We start from the raw sequence: 20,043 nt of genomic DNA, 5'->3' as shown, positions 1-20,043 counted from the left end.
AGATCATTATGAAGTGCCAATTACGTGGTTGTTTTTTTTTTTTTGACAATTAATATATACATATTTTGTAAACAGTTTGGCCCATTTTATTTCTGCCTAAAGTGTAGAGGCCTGGGAGCCTACTCATGAAAGTAATTCTAACTGCCATTCCTTGATTAATTAATACATATCTCCTTGAACGTGCACTCCTGTTTGCTGCTAGCTTCTTAAAGGCAAGTGGTATTTCACTCAGCTGAAAAAATACTGCTTCCACTGTTCAGTATCAGAGCCATGAAGAGAAGAAAAAACACTGAAGGCTGCACACACACACACACAAATTCATAAAATATAGTAAAACACAAAGAAAAAAAAAAGATTGGGTCATTTATTTAAACTCCCCTAAGATTCTTCTTCCTCCTATTGTTAGGATTCAGAACTGACACTGTTTGCTCCTCATGCTGTTTCTCCTTTCCAGTTCATACTAACACGCAAAGACAAACCTGTCTTTGCCACAGCGCTTTTTCCAGCAGGCAGTTTGATCATAACACACCCCTGCTGCCTTTCCATCCTCCTGGGGTGTCCCTATTCTGTTTCTTCAAGTTCACGTTTCCCATCCCTGCCTGTGATGAACAAATACCTGTTTATTAAGCTCTCCTTTTGCATTCTGTGTTGTGCCTTCTCTTTGTGCTGTGTCAGTGACGAACCCTGCTCCCTTGTCCTCCTTGTCTCTTCTTTCTCCACAAGAGTTTTGATGTACCAAAGACCTGGTTTTGGCTCATTCCAAAAGTCCAAATTATTTTTGGAGATGCCGTATTTTTGTAAGTGCTTATGAACAGCAACAGTTCGGATTAAAATATTCCCTAAACTACTAGTAAATCTGCCAGATCTCTCTCCTTTCTATGCTCACGTGTCTGTCTCTGCAGGAATTAGAAAATTAAGACAAAGCCATGCCATCTTTGCTATGGTTAACAGCTCCTGGTTTGTTGATGTCACTCACATGGGGGGGTAGGGCCTGTTTCCAAAGGCTTGCAGGTCTTTGTCCACAACTAGTCTACAGGAAAGACTGTGGACTTCTCACTTCACAGTCTTCATAATGCTCCTTCTCAGTTCTTTTATCTTTCTCTCTGAAACTGGTTAATTTGGCTCTCTGGAAATAATGTACATTGTCTTTATTTTTCTTTCTCCAGTAAATGTGCAAGACTCTAGAATTCGAGTGCAGGTGGTCTTATTTGTTAAACTTTTGTTATGTTTATCAATCCATACTGATATCAGTCCTTCCAGGCTCTTTTCACAGAATCGCAGAATCACAGAACCCTCTAGGTTGGAAGAGACCTCCAAGATCACCTAGTCCAACCTCTGACCTAACACTAACAAGTCCTCCACTAAACCATATCACTAAGCTCTAAATTTTAACCATCTTTTAAAGACCTCCACGGATGGTGACTCAACGCCAGGACAAGAGGCAATAGGAACAAAGAGGAACACGGGAGGTTCTGTCTGAGCACCAGGAAGCACTTCTTATTGTGCAGGTGATGGCCCACTGGAACAGGCTGCCCAGAGGTGTTGTGGAGTTTCTCTCCTTGGAGATGTTCAAAAGCAACCTGGTTGTGGTCCTGGGCAACCTGCTCAAGGTGTCCCTGCCTGAGCAGGAGGGCCGGGCCAGATGGCCTCCAGAGGCCCCTTCCGACTTTAACCTTCCTGTGATCCTGAGAAATAACAGTATGGATTTGCTGTGAGGACACGAAAGTCGTTGCTGTTGCACCAAGGGCTGGTATGGGCCGTACTGCAGTGGAACCAATCTCCAGGGAGAAGGGTTTGAAGCATGTGAAGAAAACTTGCACAAGCTGCAAAGTGAGCTCGGAATTATCACAGGCAGCTGTTTGCTCAGTTTTTCCATCTTCTTGCTCTCAGTAATTTCTTCCTATGCAAAGACAGCACTCCCCCCAGCCATGCACACACCCTAGAGTTGACTCAAGCTACTTATCCTACGGGCTGGGAAGGGACGCAAGAGACAGAGGGATTTGTTTTCACTGCTATTTTTAAATGCTACATAAACACTGAAATTATGATAATGAAGACTACAAATAATGAAAAAAAATGTTCTTTGAAGTGCATTTCTGTACATTTTAAAATTTTTTTTTAGTACTTGGCTCTTTTTTATTTTAGCAGAATAATCAGATTTTGAGAGTTGAAAGGTTATAATATAACAAAAGGCTTGCTACAGAGTCATCATGAGAAATAATGAGTGCGTATCGTGAGCACATATCCTGCTGTTCATACTTGCCGTTGCTAAGATAACAGAAACAAAACACCAGTTTAGGGTGTTTGCAGCTTCCGAGGATGTGGTTTTTGCATTTCTTGTGATAGTCTGATGACTGAAGATGGCTCCCTTCCAATCATTTTTGAATTTTTTCCAGATCTTAGAAACCCTTTTGTTGTGAATACTTGTAAGCATGCAAGGGATGGCAACAAAGTTTATTTTCCCAAAGCACGGAAAACATCCTGGATGACTGAAAATATATTCTTTGTTTGTTTCTCTGTCTGCACCTATTCACAGGATATGTGAAGTGCAAGTTATGATTAACCAGACAGCACTGTTTGAGCAGAGAAGGGAGGACAAATGAGCTTGAAAGGAGAACATACCAAAACAATCACTGTAATTCCTAAATTAATTATCTGTCTTGAGATACCACCTACAATTCAACACCCACTGGGCAGAGACGTAAGAAAAGGACAACCTCTGATCCACTGTATATTCTTTGCTCTCTATTTTCCCCAGTGAAGCCAACAAGACAAGCAAAAATGCCATGACCTTGGTAAGGTTTTTTTGTTGTTGTTGTTCAACATGTCATGTTTCAGCTTGCATCAAATTCTGCTGGGTAATGTGTTCTTTTATTATGTGGGTGGACCTTGCAGAAGACAATATTTTGGGGGTTCTGTGGCAACCATGCCACACTGCTTGGCATTCCACTCAGCTGACCTCTCTTGCTCTGATCATCTGATGACAGGATCGGTCGGTCTTTTGCAGTCACGTAGCGGGTCAATGACGGGCGAGCATCACTGCACCACACTGCAGCTACATGCACTGTGCACCTCTCTGGTGCAGGGGTTGGACGAGCTTGCTTTCTAGGCAGTGGGGAGTATTAAGAAAGTGCTTGAGAGGGAGCTTCACAGTAAAGCCACTTCCCCTTCTTACAGCCACGAAAAATAGCACCGCATTTGCACTGACAAATCAAAAGGATGAATCTGATAATTTACTGTAAGAAAGTAAAAAATTAAACCTTTTGTTACCTCAGTGAACTTTGACTCAACCTGTTTACCAAGCACCACCCCAGAACAGTGATAAATTACAACATTATATGTTGCTAACATTATATTGGACTCCAGGATCCATGAAAAGCTGGTTTAAAGGCAGAACTTGAAAATACAAGAGGCTGGCCTGGTGGTGCTCAAAATACATTGAAGTAGACCTGTTTCTGATGAGCCTAAAAATCCTGCAGTCAGCTGTCAGCCTTACAGCCTTTAAGCAGGAAGAGCACCCATCTTTTGATCCACTCAGTCTGCTTGTGTTTCAAGAAGCTGGCATGACATCCTATGATAAATGTCCTATATAACGTACATTTGGATCTGGCCATTCTAGATGGCTGCAGGTAAATAAAGTCCATGTTATTCCACCCTGAATACAGCTGCCCAGTCAGAATCGCTGTCGTAGTCAGTGTGGAACATTTCACTCTGATACAGCTATGCACTCTAACTCCCTCAGCATCCTTTCCCAGCTTTCATCTGTGAAACCCCTCTGCCAGCATTCACTGCACCAGATACAAGGAGAAAATGCTATCACAAAAGCATCTTTGAACACACGACAAAACAGGAGCACCACGTTTTGCAGTGTATGCTCAAAGCAATTCAGTCTTACATTTCAGGAAAGATACATCCTAGAGAATCAAACCTCAAAACACAGGCTTAGAATCAATTTTAAATGTTTTTAATAATTTTCCAGTATAAAAATTACCACACTGACATGTGAAGACATACCATGTGAGGTGGGCTATTATTAACCCCGGTATGCTGAACAGCAATTGCAGTGTACTTCCAAGTACTTTCTTAGGAACTTCTGTAGGGAATACAAAATGGAGCAGAAGGAATAGTTTATCATGGCCCTACTGTTAAAAATTAGAGCTTTCTTATTTCAGTATAGCTATTTAAGCTCATTTGGTCATGCGGAACAGCATCAAGATCATTTGGATGAATAGTGATAACATGTATTTTGCTTTTGCCCCCTTTAAGACTTTCTAAAAATGTGCAGTCTCTGTTCCTGGCAATATGGGTCAGCGATATATCCTCCAACCTAAGAATTCCTCTGGAGATACAAACGTATTTGCTAATCTACCTGTCATGTCCTATTTGTGTTTGCCACCTCTGCTACTGTGATAAGGAAAACAATAGCAAACACCATCAAAGCTACAGACTAAAACAAAGGATTAGCTTCCATTGTAGGTGGCTACTTCTTACTTCAGGGAAACAAAGAGAAAAGGAGGTGAGAAACCAATGATTTAGCATCCCTTGCACTTCCTACGACCGAGGAAGGACTATGAAGACATCATGCTAGAATTCAGCAGAAAAAAAAATACCATTGATACTATTGAAACTAAACAAAAATTGTAAATTGCTTTTACATTGCTATCCTAGACTAGGAAGCCCTTAACCTGCAAATGACCAGATGCTCAGCATATGCTGTTTAAGTATCATTAAGGTTTTGCCTTATTATTTTTTTCCTTACACACCTGATCTCAATCGTTTAAAAAAAAATAATAAAAAAAATCTTTATTGGATGGGCATGTCACAACCAAATACACCAACTACAATGTCTTCAGATTCTGCCTGGTAAGTGCTTATGGTGTATACACGTTTAAATGTACAGCAAACGTACGGGATAAAGAAAATAGGAGATAATTAGTGTACTAGTGGGGAAGCTGCAGGGAGGCTGTTGAACAAAGGTGTCTGGCAGCCGGCTGAGGTGGCACAGATCCGCCTCAACGCCCTAACTACTGCCCCAAAATGGCGCCCGCGCCCCCTGGCGCCTTCCCGCCCGCCGGCGCCGCAGCTTCGCTCTGCAGCTTTTTGTCCGCGGCGGCGCCCCGTAGCGACGAGCCCGCGCAGGGCGCATCACTTGTTGCCATGCCAACCGCCCCCGCCCGCCCCGTGCCGCCATCTTGGAAGTTGCGTCGAGATGGCGGCGCCGCCGCCCGAAGCCCCGCCTCCCGCCCCTCCCCGCGCGGCCGCCAGGGGGCGGCGTGCTGACGTCACCGCGCCCAACCCGGAAGCGCGTCCGTCCGTCCTTCCTGCGGCGGGGCGATGGCGGCGGCGGAGCTGCCGGGGAAGTACCAGAAGCTGGCCCAGGAGTACTCCAAGGTGCCGCCGCCGCCGCCTCGCGGGGGGCCGGGCCCGTTCCTGCGGCTGGGGCTGGGGCTGGGGCTGGGGGGGCGCGGGGCTGCGGGCGGGGGAGCGAGGCGGTGTCGCAGCCGCAGGGTGCGGAGGCTCCCGTCCCGCAGCACGGCGCTTTTCCCTCTAGTACGTGCAAGATGCTTAATCCGGAGCTCGTTCGTATTCGGTCGCTAAAAAGAAGATGGGGCCGTAGGTCTCGAATGGCACAGTTCGCCTACCGCCTTGGGAAGGAAAGCCAGCGCTTAGTTTTTGTGTGTTCCAACCATCAGAGAGCTTGGCGTGGGATACTGACCATGTCTGACAGCTTTCCTTAGGTTACAGAAGGAGGCGTCATCAAATACTCTTCCCCTTGGAGCTGCTATAAAAGACTAGATGGAATCCAAAGCATTCACAGCTGTATATTTTATAAGTACTTCCACATGTTAAGAAAACCCAACTTAAGAGTTGTTTCTGTCACTGGTTTTGTCTGCTCTTGTTGCTTTCTCCACTGGTCCTTCTGTACCTTGGACATTAATTTATGGCTCAGGATAAGGTAACTGAGGGCTTTTCTGCTTGACTCCTGAATGACACTTTGAAACACGGGCCTTTTACTATAGCTTCTGAATGTTCCAGCTACCGGATCCTCCTTTATTATCGCGTTGTGCAAAAGCATTCTCTGAACTTCATTTTGCAACTGTCAGTTGCAATGCTTCGTTGGTTCCTCACGGGAACGATTTTTTTGGTCTCATCCTGTTTCTTGTGGAGCAGCCCCAGGACATTGTGGGATCACCTTTACAGTTAACTCTTTCATGCGAATAATCAGTTGTTGAATTGGCAGGTTATTGTGTGCAGGTGGAAAAGGAGAGCGGTCCTATCAAGCTCTTTGCCAGTTCACTAATGGTGCTGTGGAAGCCAGGGAACGGGGCAGACGAGCGCTCAATAGATACAGGAAGCGACAAGGGAAGTACCTGGCAAAGGATCACTTTCCTTCTCAGTTCAGAGCAGTCCAGAAGGGTTTGTGTTTTTAGAAACTTTTCTTCCCTTTGAGTTGCGGCTTCTTGGTCTTTCACGCGCCTCTAATAAGAAGCAGGACTCAAAAAGCTCTTTCAACTTGTGCATCACGCTTCAGCTTGGACATCTTGGTGCAGCACAGTTGAGTTAGTTCATACTGTTTTATCACTGCACCCGACATGTTCCTGCGTTAGTAGCTGTGGTGGAAAAAAAGGAATAGAAAGCTGCTGCGCTGCTTTTTCTTGCTGGGGACAGCCTGTGCTTGGAAATCTGTGATGCTCTTGAAAGTTTCTTCTCTTGCCTTTGTGATGCCTGAGCAGCACAATGGGAATACTGCAGGACAAAAGCCTGTCTTTAGTGATGTCAATTGACTTTTGACCTTTTGAAATATATTGAAATATCGTACTGAAAAGGTTAGCTGTTGCTGTTTTACATTGAATCTTGCTTGTTATCTTTCTGCCAGACTGTACAAGCCCCTTTAATTTGTATCTGCAACAGCTGGAGTCAAATGTGTCAGATGAATACAGACTACCACTGCAGAAACTGGGGCTCAAGCAATCATCAAGAAATGGAAAGATGGGACTGTTGGTGGCCTTAGTACTGCAGAGGTACTCTGTAAAGTGACTGGCAGATGGGTGTCCTGACTGGCACTTTTCACCTTAGTGATTTTTAGCTCAGGTTTGTGAACTTCATAATTAAGTCTGAGAGGGCTTTTCCGTGTATGCTTTTTAGATGTTTTCCTGAGGCTTTCGTCAAGCTATTGTCAGGATTATCTGCTGCTTCTGGTAATAGGTATTCTTCTTGAATTGAAACAGATTTTGACTTCATTCTGAGCTTTGCTTGTGTTCCAGAGCCAGTCACGAACGGTTCTGGGGAGAACAGGGAAGAGGCAGAAGTAGCAATGTATCTGAGCAAGAAGTTGCGACTTTCCCGTAATTGTTCATGGTTCTTGAAACCTTAACTGTATTTGAGTTGTTCATTTTCAAAATAGTTATTAAGTTTTACTTGATCCAAGAAGTTCAGCTGGTTAAATAATGTCTTGTTTCTTGGCAGTTCAGAATGTGAAACTAATACTTTTTTCAACCTGATAACTACCTGCTTGAACAGAATTCTTGAAGAAGCAACGCACATCTAGTGCTGTCATGAATGTATACAATGTTTTCTGCACATTCTAGTGAATTGCTTTTTGTTGTTTCTTTGTCTTGCTTAGTTACTGGCATCTTTTTTTTTTCCAGCTTCGAGCTCAGAACCAAGTACTGAAAAAAGGGGTTGTAGATGAGCAAGCGAACTCTGCTGCTCTGAAGGTAATCCCCAGAAAATGCTCATGTCAGATGTATTAAGCTGTGACAAAATAGGTAAACGGAAGGTTTTTTTAACTCAGTGCTGTGATTAAAAGAATGAAGGAGGAAACTGATTCAGTTAAGAATTTCTGTTCTGCAGCTACTGTGGTGATTGTTCTCTGTAGGTGCTCACTTTGTAAAAGTAGAAAGTTGCTTCTTAATTCTTCTGCTGTTTTTTTTTCTTTAGCTTATAAGAAATTCTTTATGCCTCATCAGTGTCCAAATACTGAAGAAAGCAATTTTTTTAATGAGTGCTTATGATACTTTTTATTAAAACCATGTATGAAATTAAGTGTGACAGCTTTAAAATCTATTTTTTTATGGTCACTCAGGAGCAACTGAAGTTGAAGGATCAATCACTGAGAAAACTGCAACAAGAAATGGACAGCTTGACCTTTCGAAATCAGCAACTTGCCAAGCGGGTGGAGTTACTTCAAGATGAACTTGCATTAAGTGAAGCTAGAGGCAAAAAGAACAAGGTATATGCTAAAGGCAAACTATTTGCTTAGCAGATGTCTGTTATTCACTTGTCACTGTTCTATCCTGTTTTCTAGCAGCAGTTATGTTGCATCAAGTCTTTAGATTAATGTTTTTTTTCAGAACTTAAAAAAAAAGTAGATTTTTCTTCTAAATGCATTTTGGCCATTCTGTTCTTTTATTTCATTTTATGTAACTTGCAGCTTCACTCGATGGATTTCCAAGTTTTGAAGGACCTCAGCCTGGCTTGAGTAGGCTTTCAAACCATTGCCTCCAACTTTTCTTACTTGTTCAACTGTTAGAATGCGTAGCTCTCTATTACTTTAAGATGTTTGTATTACCTTTTAGATATGTTCTGTTTAGTTTTAGCTCTAGGGCCTCACTGAGTACGTTCTTTTGAACATAGGCCTACTAATTCAATGTCATCCTTACTTATGAGACTTGCACTGGGAGACCAAGTAAATCACATACAGAACTACTTAAATTAAGTTTCTGCTAGATGATCTGCATCAGATCACAGTCTTTTTAGAAGGAGGGGAATGTACCACAGTATTTCAGGTATTCTAGTTCATAGATGTTGTGTTCTCCGGTGCTGCCTGGCATTATCCAGTGGCAGGCTGTAGAATGCTTCTTGTGATTATCCCTGGTGTGACCATACCAGCTTACACATGAACACTTGGTGCGGGACAATGAGCCTTTTACTTGGTTCCAGGACCTGTGTATGCCTTTGTGTGTAGGGGTTAATATTGCCAACTGCTTGGAATCATGAAAGATTTAAATAATGTCAAATGGGAACCTGCCCGCACTAACCATTGTGTGTGTGTGAATGTGAAGTCTGAGTAGAGGCTTCCTTAGCCCTTATTAAATCAGTGTTCTACCGCTGTATGGTAACAGCAGTGCAAAGGAAAAAGTGCTGCTTTTAAGCTAATGCTGTGCGCAATACGTGTATCTTTAGATATTTCAGTTTAAGATACATATTAATGTGCTCCTACTGGGAATTAGTGATCAGGAGGTGTTTTCATACACTTGGGGTTGTGCTTTAGGATACCCCCGCATACTTGGGGATAATGCATATACCTGCTTTTTTTTTTTTTTTTTAGAAAAGTGCAGAATCTTCATCTCAGTTGAGTCAAGAGCAGAAAAGCGTCTTCAATGAAGATCTTCAGAAGAAGATAGAAGAGAATGAACGACTGCATATACTTGTGAGTAAAATCTTTTAGTCTTTTTTTCTACTTGAGAAAACTAGTTAGAGAAAGATGAAGAAAATACACCTGAATATTAGTGGGTTTAGAGGTTTAATTACATACAAAATAGCAGATTAGATCAGCTACTGTTGTTTACAAGTATGTTCCCCTGCAAAATGAGAAAGTATCCTGACTTCAGATTCTTAAGACTGTGTTGAATATATTATATTATATACGTTCTTCTCACTTAAATTTTTAACTTTTTGTGACAGCTAATCTACTGAAAGTTTTCATGCTTGGTACTGTGTTGGAAGCTTTTTAGTTCACTAACAGTTTACGATTTGCTTTGAAGTGTAAAATGTTTTCTGCAAATTGCCATAATCAAGTCAAGAATGTACTTCACTTTGGTTTAGAAAACTTCAGCAAAAAGCCTTGTGGTTCATGTTTAATTTCCCCAAATTACACCATTAATATTTTAAGTATTTGATATTGCAGGTCTGTAATAAACACGAAGTACTTTGTTTCTGAATCTCTTTTTTCGCTGTAAATAACAGTATCAAATTTCTACTTGTCTGAGAATTAGTATGTATGTGTTTTGAACCTGGAGTGGCTAATTACATTATTGTAATTCATAGGACTAGGTTCTGTAGTAAAATGAAACTTTAATATAAGATTCCTTTTCTTATTTTAGTTCTTTGAAGCAGACGAGCAGCACAAACGCTTAGAAGCAGAGCTGAGAACTAGACTTGAAGTTTTGGAAACTGATGCTGCCCAGCATCAGGCTGTGGTGGACAGTTTAACAAGGAAATACACAGATACTATAGAAAAGCTGCAGAATGATAAAGCCAAATTGGAAGTAAGGAGCTTTTCTGTTACTTGACAAGTTTAAAAAGTTTTGAAATGAAATGTTTTCCTGTGTCAGTATTTACATTGTGAGATTATCTTCTTGCATAAAGATCAAGTCTCAGACACTAGAAAGAGAAGCTAAGGACTGTAGGCTTCGAACCGAAGAATGGTGAGTGTTTTAATTTAATATAATGAAAATTTGCTTTAAATAAATGACTGCTGGATTACTTTTAAAGAGTAATAATGTTTTTTAAAAAAAGTTGATAAAACTCAAAATATGGGGCAATAGCACATTAACATCAACACCATGCAGGTCTGACCCATTTTTCTTCTGCTGAGTATGTAACTAGACAATCAGTTCCAGAGTCAGCTCTTACTAAGAGCAGTTCTATCTGCCAGGCTATTTTAGGTAGCTGCGAAGCTGATGAATGATTTGAAAAATTTCTTTGTCATGGAACATTATAAAATGTAAAGAAATCACTGAACTTCTATGAAACAGAGATACGAGTTTGCAAAAATGTCAGTGGGGGGGTCGGATGGGGGGGAAGGCAGGGAGCAGATGGGATGGGACTTGGTGAAGTTACGCCAAGACAACCAGCTGAAGAGTTTCAAGAATCCTCTCTCTCTTCCCACCCCCCAGTGCCTTTTGAGCAATAGCTTTTGCTATTGGTATTTGCAGGTAAAACACTCAGCTAGAATATTTGAAGTTTTTTGCTCAAGGATTCTATTGTTAGTTTTGGAATGCTTTCATTGTTTTCAAGACAAGTTGTAGAAAACTGAAGAAGCTGAGGACTGCGGGCCAAATCAGGTTAAGGTGTACTTCTCTGAAGTTCTTTATTAAGGTGCCTTTTTTAAAAATTTGCAGTTTGGATCTTTGATGTAAAGGATAAATGCACAGTAAATGGTCAGATGAAAAGTTCCTTCTTTCAAATGGTAATCTTGAAAAATACTTTTCATTTCAATTCATTAACTCAACTCTAATGAAGATCAGAGTTTCACTGAGAGTGTGACTTGTAAAAGAGGGTGAAAGCTATGTTTTGCTGTTACTTGCTTTTTTGTGGCGTTTAAGAAAATGTAGTCTTAATCTGCTGCTATTTAATTTAAAGCGCATCTGTCATTTTTTACGATGACTGCAAAATTACTGTCGTTGTAAGAAATTGTCCCTACCATTTAAGAAGGGAGACTTTTTAAAAACAAAGCCTGATACTTATTGATTTTTGGTGTTTAAAATTAAGATATAATGAACACTAGACAGAAGATGTCTTTATGAAAGTACTGTTCTTCTGTTTTCCCAAGCTTTTTGGCAGAAGGGATCCATTTGCCTTCTAAATCCAAGCTTTATTCTAGAAAGCAAGGGTTGGACTAGATGTTCTTAGCCGTCTTTTCCAACCTGAATGATTCTGTGAAGGGCATACAACACTTGACAGCATGTATGCCTTGAAAATTTAAAGGATAGAATGTAAAACAAAATATATCAAATTACTTACTATCCATTCCTTTATAGTACAAAAGGGAAAAATATGTACTGCAACTTATCTGAGTTTTTCTATCATGCCCTATTCCACTGCAGTTTATGCTGTACAGTTTCTATGCGATTTTGGGGCTGCTCTTGAAGAAAAATCTTCGTTCGTGTGTGTGAGCTACTTATTGAGCAGTTTCTCAATATCATACTTGTCTATTTGGATACTTCTTCCCTGTCAGTCCTGATTAAATTCCATGTATTTGAATGCTTTTTTTAAGAGGAAAAAATAAAGAGCTATCACTTTGACACTTTCCTCCCACCCTCCAGTATGTGTGCAGGAGTAATAGATGTCAAACTAAAACAAAACAGTGAAGATTTTGAGGGCCGCAGTTGGGTAAGGTGTGGAATTTAGTCTGAAAATCAATATGCAGTATAAATTTTAAAAAAATGTGCTGGAATATTTTACTACTACTACCTTTAATATACAGATAAACAGTAATAATTCACATCTGTGTATGCAATCAGATGTAAGTGAAGCACATCTAAGTAAAAATAACTTAAGAATGCATCAGAAACAACTGCCAAACCCTGTGTGAACAGGTGGTATCACAACAATGCTTAAATACAGAACTTTGGCTTTTGAGATGTTTCTAATTATGATGCGACAACTTAGTGAATTATCAGCAACTTGGTATGAAATACCATATCAGGTATAAAGTAACTAACATAAAGGCCCTCTTGCATTCCCATTCAAGTTGCAGCAGAAAAGAATACTTTTCTTATAGCTTACGCAATAAATGTGGACCTGGAAAATAATGTAAAGATTATAAAGAAAATTGAGTTTGGAACCCAGTTTGAGTTTGAGCTAATTGAGAATGGAACTTAAGATTTACAACATTTTCTTGCATCTTTCAATGCATTTGTTAGTGACTAAAATACATTGTTGTAGTCTAAATATGACACAGGAGAAAGAAGACAAGATAGGAGTCATCCTAACATCTAGAAAGACAGATACCTGTACACTCAAGGGTTGCTTAGGGTTAGCTAAGGTGGTGGTGATACAGATCAAATTTTAAAGGTTTACATTGAATGTGTGTGCTTTTTTGTTTATTTAGTCAGCAACAGTTAAAGAATCTTCAAGCAGCTTTGGGCAGTAGACTGGAAGAATCTCTATGCATAATCAGTGAAAAAGTACCTTTTAATGACACAAGTACGTATTGCCTTGTCTGGATTTTTTAGTCCTCTTGTTTAATTTTATAATTTTAGGTACCCATGTGGAGGAAATACTCTTTAAGAATTAAAATGCATTAGATGTAAGAAATTTTGGACATCTAAGCAGATACCTCGAGCTAAATGTAATATATATTCATGTTGCTAGTCATCTTTTGTTTAGTGATCTTAAATATATATACTTAAAATTTGATATTTTATGTAAAGCGAAAATAAAAACTTTAAAAAGCCTTTGAGTAACATAACACTTGTCTTACTTAGTGTTGACAGAATATTGTGAAAGATGAGGAAACACTGTCAACTTACCAGTTTCTCCACAAAGCTGCCTTTAGGTACTCATCTCAAAGAATGATATTTTTGTCGGGGTAAATTTAAGAGTTACAGTAAGTTGGGAATAAACTAGTGGCTGCAGTAATACTGACTCAATGAGGCACTGCATAAATAATGTTGTGTACTTAGGGGAAAGCCTGTCAGTATGTCGCATCTCTGGTCAGAGAACACCTAGACTACAACTTACTTATTGTTTTATCTTGGACGTAATCTTTTCATGAAAGAAAGTACTTTGATTTTGGGAAAGGGACTTTAACCTGAAGGAGTGCTTTGGTACCAGAATCAGTCCGTATATGCAAAATCAGTGCTGTTTTTGAATAGACTCAATGTGAGGTTGCACTTGGGTAGGGAGTGTGTACTATTCTAGCAGTAATCTTAATGTTTTGGACAGCCTTACATTCTGTAAAAGCTGATCTGGCTGGTTGCTAAAGGGGTGAGCCATCCAGGTTCTCCACTGGGTTGGCAGTACAGTGAGTCTTGGCTTGGAAAAAACAGAGCTCCTTAGGAGATGTTGACCCTCATACAGCATATTATGCTTAGATAGCAGTGCTTTGAGTTGATAATCCTTATTTACCTCCTTGCCTCTTACAAGTAAAGATCTTTGCCTGCTGTCTGCTTCTTGCTTATACTTCTCTGGCTGACATCTACAGGTGGTTATACTTGTAGCAAAAACTCTGTACGTAATTTCTCAGCTCGCTCAGCTGCCATGATCACATAGTACACTTTTGCTTGTGTAGAAAACAGTGCGGAAGTGGAAAGCTCTTTAGTGACAGAATAGTGAGAGAAAGTCAGGAAATGATTGTCTACTGTGGATTCCAAATATCTTGCTATTGGCTCTGTAGTTGGTTTTAAATGTAACTCGTAGCTGGCTTCAGTTTCAGCAACAGATTACTTGATTATCAAGTGTGATTTCAAGAACAAGAAGATAAAGACGAACTTTCTTAATCCCTTCCTTACAGGTAGTTGCATTCAATAATTTCAAATGGTGATTTTTAAAGAGTAAGAAGTTGAACTTTTTATGACAGCTTAGATAGTGGTGCTTATTGCACTTAATTGGACATGGACATGTTCCTTTTTAAATACTTAAGACTTTGTAAGCTGTTCTCTGGGTACAAATGTACATCTGCCTCTTTGGGAAAAAAAAAAGTGTTCCAATTTTTATCTGAATAATCATCCCAAGTGCTCTGTAACTGAAACAAATGCTGAAATATATGGGGAGTAGAACTTATTCTGAACAATCAACAAATTGTGTACATAGAGGAGCTCTTTAAAGAAAGAATACGTTGATCTTGTTGACAGTTGCTGGGATGTAACTGAAATTTCAAATTAGTCTTGGATTCTATAAGGATTTTTTTTAAAGACTTCACTCTTGTGTAGTGAAGAACATTGTTCTTCTGGGCAAGAAGATTCTACTGTTTGCTATCAAATTGAGGGTGTTCAGATAGTTAAACTAGATTTATAATCTGAGGCAAGTATAGGAAGACTTCCTGTTTAGTCATAGTAATGGTTCTTAACTGAGGATGGCTAGTCCAACCTCATTACGTCCATTGTTCTGATGTTTTTAGTTATTACTTACATAAACTGTACTATTACTGCAGTGAGTTTATTTAAATCACTGTATATCAGTAAGTTTTTTAAAAATAAAACGTGATTTAATACATATGCATCTCAATTTTTGTTCTATAGGATCAAATCGGTATAATGCTCTGAACATACCATTACACAACAGAAGATATCAGGTAAGTATTTTTTGACTTTGTATGTAAAGAAGTAACTTTCTACACAGATACTGAATGAAAACAATTGTTTCAGCAACCTAAAATGGCAGAAGATAGACTATCTTTCTTATTATTGTGGTACTTCAAGAAAATTTCTGTCCGCAAAGCTTCTGCACTCCTTAAAGACAGTCTGTACTCTTATATGCAATAAGTCATCTGCTTATCTCACTCTGACCTAGAGCCAGTCCATTGACTTCCGGTTGGTGATTGTTGTTAAGTATTAATAAAGTGACATCTTTATAGAAAGAATGGCAAAAATGCCTATATAGCTCTTATTAAAGATAAATACTTGAAATACTGTTTTACTATGTCAACCTGCAGTAAGTTAGAACCTGAACATTTCATTTTTAAAGTTAAATCTACCTTAGTTTAGAGGACTTAATCTTTTTTGGAAAAAAGGTAGCTTTGATATCTTTAGTTTCCCTCAAATTCAGCTTCTTTGGTCACATCACGAGCTCTGAAAAATGTTTTCATTTGTAAGTTGGTGTATACTAGATAATATATTATTTGTCATACGTTGTAATCTTTTGAAGGAATAAATGTTGTAATTCTGAGAGCTTTAGTTCACTCCCATTTTATGGGATATTTCTGACCAAAACACAGCCCAATTACCCTTATTAATTTAAATACTACTAAACTTGAAATACAGAGTTTCAGTTCATTACTGTAACTTCATCAACTTCCTTGGGAATGCAACTTAGTATTAAAAAGTGAAAACTAGTTTTCTGTGAATATCTAAGAGTATTGGGATTTTTACTGGAGTAAATCACATACCTTGGTGCAGTCAGTATTTTTCTGCTGTGCTATTAGTGAGGATAGGTGCCTCAGTGCACAGTATTTTCGCTTTGCTTGTATGATATATCTAGAACCTTCAAGGTAGTGCATTCGGATGTCACTAGAAAAGTTTCAAATAGCTGCTTTCTCTTTTCTTCATAAGTATGTCTATAGGAGACCTTGTTCCTTATGTCTGTTGTGAGAGTTGGTGACCTAGTGTCCAATTTTGTGATGGAAATAGTCTTAATTTGGCCTGTTGCTGAGTACTAGGAAAAAAAAATCTGAATAACTTCATGCAGAGTTTATCCCTTTACTGTTGCCTGGTAGCACTCTGTCAGCCAGCTTCATGCTTCAACATCTGCAGTCTTGAAAATGTTCCAGGACAGATTTTTATGACTGGCTCTGCCAGTGGAGGCAAAATGCTACTGTATTAACACAGGCTGCAACGTAAAGGACAGCAAAACAGTAGTATTGTCTGTTTTCCTTTCTTGCATAGGTAATTAAGATACACAAACTGAGTATAATGACTATTAATTATTTGCAGCTATCCCTGATCCACAATTGAGATTCACTTCATTTGACACTTGAACTATTACCAATACGTCTCTGAAGGATAACTCATTCTTGGCTGAAACGTCACTTTACCCTTATTCTGTACTCCATATTCACAACAGAATAAGGTTTTCTTGTCCATTGCCTTTGCATTTTCAAAATGCCCCATTTTTGATTTGTTTCTCGGATATCTTCCAATTGCACTGAAGCTAAAGAACACCCTCATGCAAGCAGCAGCTCAGTTCTGTACAGGTGGGAGAACTGCATTGCTGATTAGAGAAGCAGACACCTTTTATTCTTGGAGAGCCCCCAGAATAAAATACTTGTTTTCTTTAGTACTTAAGTTTCCTTCCAGATAGTTATCACAAATTCCTTGCTTTCGTAACGGTGAAAGAACTGAGCTGTGGTCAGCTATCAGTCTATTGATCTTGAAGTATTTGTTTCAAAGATTGCTTGTGTAGTTGTAACAACCTCTTAAGTGTTCTTGTGGCCTATAGTTTGAGAAATACAGCAAAAGCAAGCATCATCTGTTGTATGGAATACAAACACTTCAATGAACAAAAACACACGTTTTGGAATGGAATTGTAGTTTATAAATTCATTTTTAAAGTTTATAAGTGGATAATTGCTGTTATGTGTCTTATGCTGAACTAGTGGCAGGAAAGAAGTCAGCATTTTTTTCTTGTGTCTAAGCACCTAATATTTTTCACATTTAAATAGGTACATGTCAAATGCAATCACTTGTATAACTTGTCTTTACAGCTCAAGCTGCGAGACCTTGCTGGCCAGGCACTGTCTTTTGTTCAAGAGCTTGTAACAGCTCTTTTGAACTTTCATACATACACTGAGCAGAAGGTCCAGATCTTTCCCATTGATTCTGCAACAGACACTATATCACCATTAAATCAGAAGGTAAAGCTTACTGATTTCAGCTGTAAGTATATTCAGTTACGTAGACTTTACTGAGTGAATAATCTTAGTCGTGGAAACTTCTACCTCCTTTACTGAATGCTGTAAATGTGTTTCTGACAGGTAGCTTTTCCTGCATGAGAGGTCTTTTCTGTTGGGTGAATTGTCGGAATATGGGGAAAGGGCGAGTTGCAGAGAATCATTTTCCCCTGTGCCTTTGTTAAAAGAGAAGTATGATAGGCAAATCAAAGTTTTGCTTTTTAAATGCCAAATTAAAGCGTATTCATTAGTTAATGTAAAAATGCACTGTGTAGCATGGGAGATAAGAAGACAGAAGGTCTTGTGTTTGAAGTGTGTAACTATAATGTGAAATAAACTGGATGTAAATTAGGTTTACAGAGGTGAGAACTTGGACTCTGCTTGTCAAATATCAACTTTATAATCTGATTTTGGGCTATTTATGTAAAGACCCCTCCTGTAAGTGTTCTGAAGCTTGACGTCTGATGAAAAGCATGTTGAAATTATTGAGAAACGTGACCTGGCTCCTCTTATGCAACTCCATGGGAAGATTCTTTTATTTTTATTTTTCCTTTAGGGTGTCATTCAGAGTTCTCAAGTTGCACCTTTTGAATTTTACCTTCTATGCCATGAAACATAGAAGATAATACTGCGCACAAGTGTTTGTGCAGGGAGTTCATATGTGGGCGCTATGGAATAAAAATTGCTTTAACGTCTGACTTGTTGACTTTACAGTGTCAGTGGACAAACGTGCTTTAAAGTTGGTAGCTAGATGACCTAGCATTTTGTGGTTCAGATGAAAATCTCAATTTACTGGTTTGCATGGCTCAGACTTAATTTAGAGATGGATGTGACCTTCCGTTCATTGAATGGCTGCGTAGTACCTATATAAGCAATGTTAACTGTCATAAAACTTTCCTGTTCTTGGGAGGACATCCTTCAGCCTCTTTGGAGGCAACAAATATGCTTATGTGGGTGTTCTTCTGGAGAAATCCTGTTACATTTACCTTCTCAGTTCTTTCACATATTTAAATCAAGAATGAAGTTTTTCAGAGTTTCAGCATAGCTCTTGGTTTGAAAACAGTATTTTCTTGCTCCTGCCACTAGCAACACTCAAAACGGCATATCCTTCTTGTGAAGGCATGTAGTTTTGTTATCTTCCAAGTTTTCTGGGGCAGGAACTGTCTTTGGCCTAACAGTGATTGGATTCTATAAACACTATTGCAGTTTACAGTAGGCAAATAAAATCAGGTTTCATAGACATCACTTCTCATGCATGTTTTTTCTTAATGTCCTAACTAACAGTTCTTTGTTTTTCAGCAAAGTGCTTTCACACAGCTGAAACATGCAACTTAATCAGAACTGTAATTTGATTCTCCTTTTCTGATGATGGATTCAGCTCAGGCTTTGTTTGTCGTCATAATTGTTTTCTTGCAGCCTGCCTCTGTTCCTGTATATTTATAACCTAAATGTTTCAGTGCATTCTACCTTACAGCTTTTGCTGTGATTTTTTTCCAGCAGCAAAATGTCTTTTTTGCACTTCTTGAAGCTGCTCTTGGTCCTATATCATCGATTAACTTATCTGTTTGGCAGATAATCCTCAGTGTGATCTTAGCTCCTCCACTGAGTGTTTCAAAAACCTCCCCGTAATGCAGTAGAGAAAATGAGACAAGTGTCATGTAGTGGCTTAGCACACTTGTGCTGATTTATTTTTCCCCAACTCCAGGTCTTGTCTGGCGCTTTCAAGCTCTTTTCCACACCAAACACTCAAAGTAGATGTGGACAATTCTCTTCCAGGTTCAAGTATTTGTTTTCTCTTTAAGTATTGGATTGCTGGGTTCTACTGGGGCTTCAGCATCGTGCCAGATAACTCCAGTCCTCTCTCTTGCAACAAGGCAGGCGCATTCTGCATGTGGCTCTTCCTCCTTAGATTTAGGAATTCTCCTTAATCCCATCCAGATATATGCATGTATGAATGAGAGCTTCGCATCTCTCTTCTTGTTAACACTGTGTTACTGCAGCATAATAATAGCAAAAAAAATATATAATTTACTAAAGTTTCTTGTACCCTACTTGCCTGGGATCTTTAGCTACTACTGTAGTATAAATAATCAAAGGTGAAGGTATCTTTTGTGGGATAAATTTAAAAAAAAAGTATCACTTTTTGATTGCCTATGTCAATCTGTGGAAAAAGTTTTTGTAATTCTGTGGTGTTTATAGTCACATTTATAAATGTTAACAGTACCACCAGTGTTCATTTTGAAGAGTTTAAGAGTAAATGCCTTTGTTTCCAGGCTTTTTTTTTTTTTGAAGCAGAAATTATCCATAAAATTAATATAAGTAATTTTTAGGAAAGTCAGGCAGTTCTTTGACACCCATGTTTCAAAACTGCTCTAACCTGACATAGTTCCTGAAAGCAGTTCTCCCTTTGCTTAGTTACTCCTCCATCCTCCATACTTTGTATTGACAGAAATATACTTTTCCCCATGTGTCAAACTGGACTGTGAACAGATAACAATTAAAATATATTTCTCTTGCTGTCGGTTTTAACTGAGTTTAGTTCTTCAATACTTTGCACAGCATGTTCAAGTAAATGCTTGTGCACAGGATGAGGGCTGACAGATGAACAGCTGGGAGGAAGGTAGGACAGTTTGTTTTGGTGGCTTAATGGGTGCATGGATCTAGCCTTAATTTGATGTAATTGAACAAATAATGAAAGTGTTTATAGC

The 20,043-nt window shown here is 39.1% G+C and overlaps 1 protein-coding gene across 2 annotated transcripts in view; it reads left to right on the top strand.

The window, feature by feature from the left end:
- Window positions 1–5,236: 5,236 nt before the first annotated feature.
- Window positions 5,237–20,043, top strand: part of PPP1R21 (protein phosphatase 1 regulatory subunit 21) — a 29,547-nt gene continuing 14,740 nt past the window's right edge. The window contains exons 1-9 of one of the 2 annotated variants that reach the window (XM_080583693.1): window positions 5,237–5,391; window positions 7,650–7,718; window positions 8,087–8,233; window positions 9,332–9,433; window positions 10,107–10,271; window positions 10,372–10,430; window positions 12,839–12,933; window positions 14,970–15,022; window positions 17,150–17,299. In XM_080583693.1, the coding sequence (XP_080439819.1) occupies window positions 5,335–5,391; window positions 7,650–7,718; window positions 8,087–8,233; window positions 9,332–9,433; window positions 10,107–10,271; window positions 10,372–10,430; window positions 12,839–12,933; window positions 14,970–15,022; window positions 17,150–17,299 (897 nt within the window). In that variant the 5' untranslated portion in view covers window positions 5,237–5,334. The remainder of the gene's footprint in view (window positions 5,392–7,649; window positions 7,719–8,086; window positions 8,234–9,331; window positions 9,434–10,106; window positions 10,272–10,371; window positions 10,431–12,838; window positions 12,934–14,969; window positions 15,023–17,149; window positions 17,300–20,043) is intronic. The other variant, XM_080583694.1, reaches the window with a different exon arrangement.

This window comes from Anser brachyrhynchus, assembly GCF_964034855.1.
Source record: "Anser brachyrhynchus genome assembly, chromosome: 3".
NCBI lineage: Eukaryota > Metazoa > Chordata > Aves > Anseriformes > Anatidae > Anser > Anser brachyrhynchus.
The sequence above is the reverse complement of the archived record's forward strand: the minus strand, read 5'-3'. Positions and strand labels throughout refer to the sequence as shown.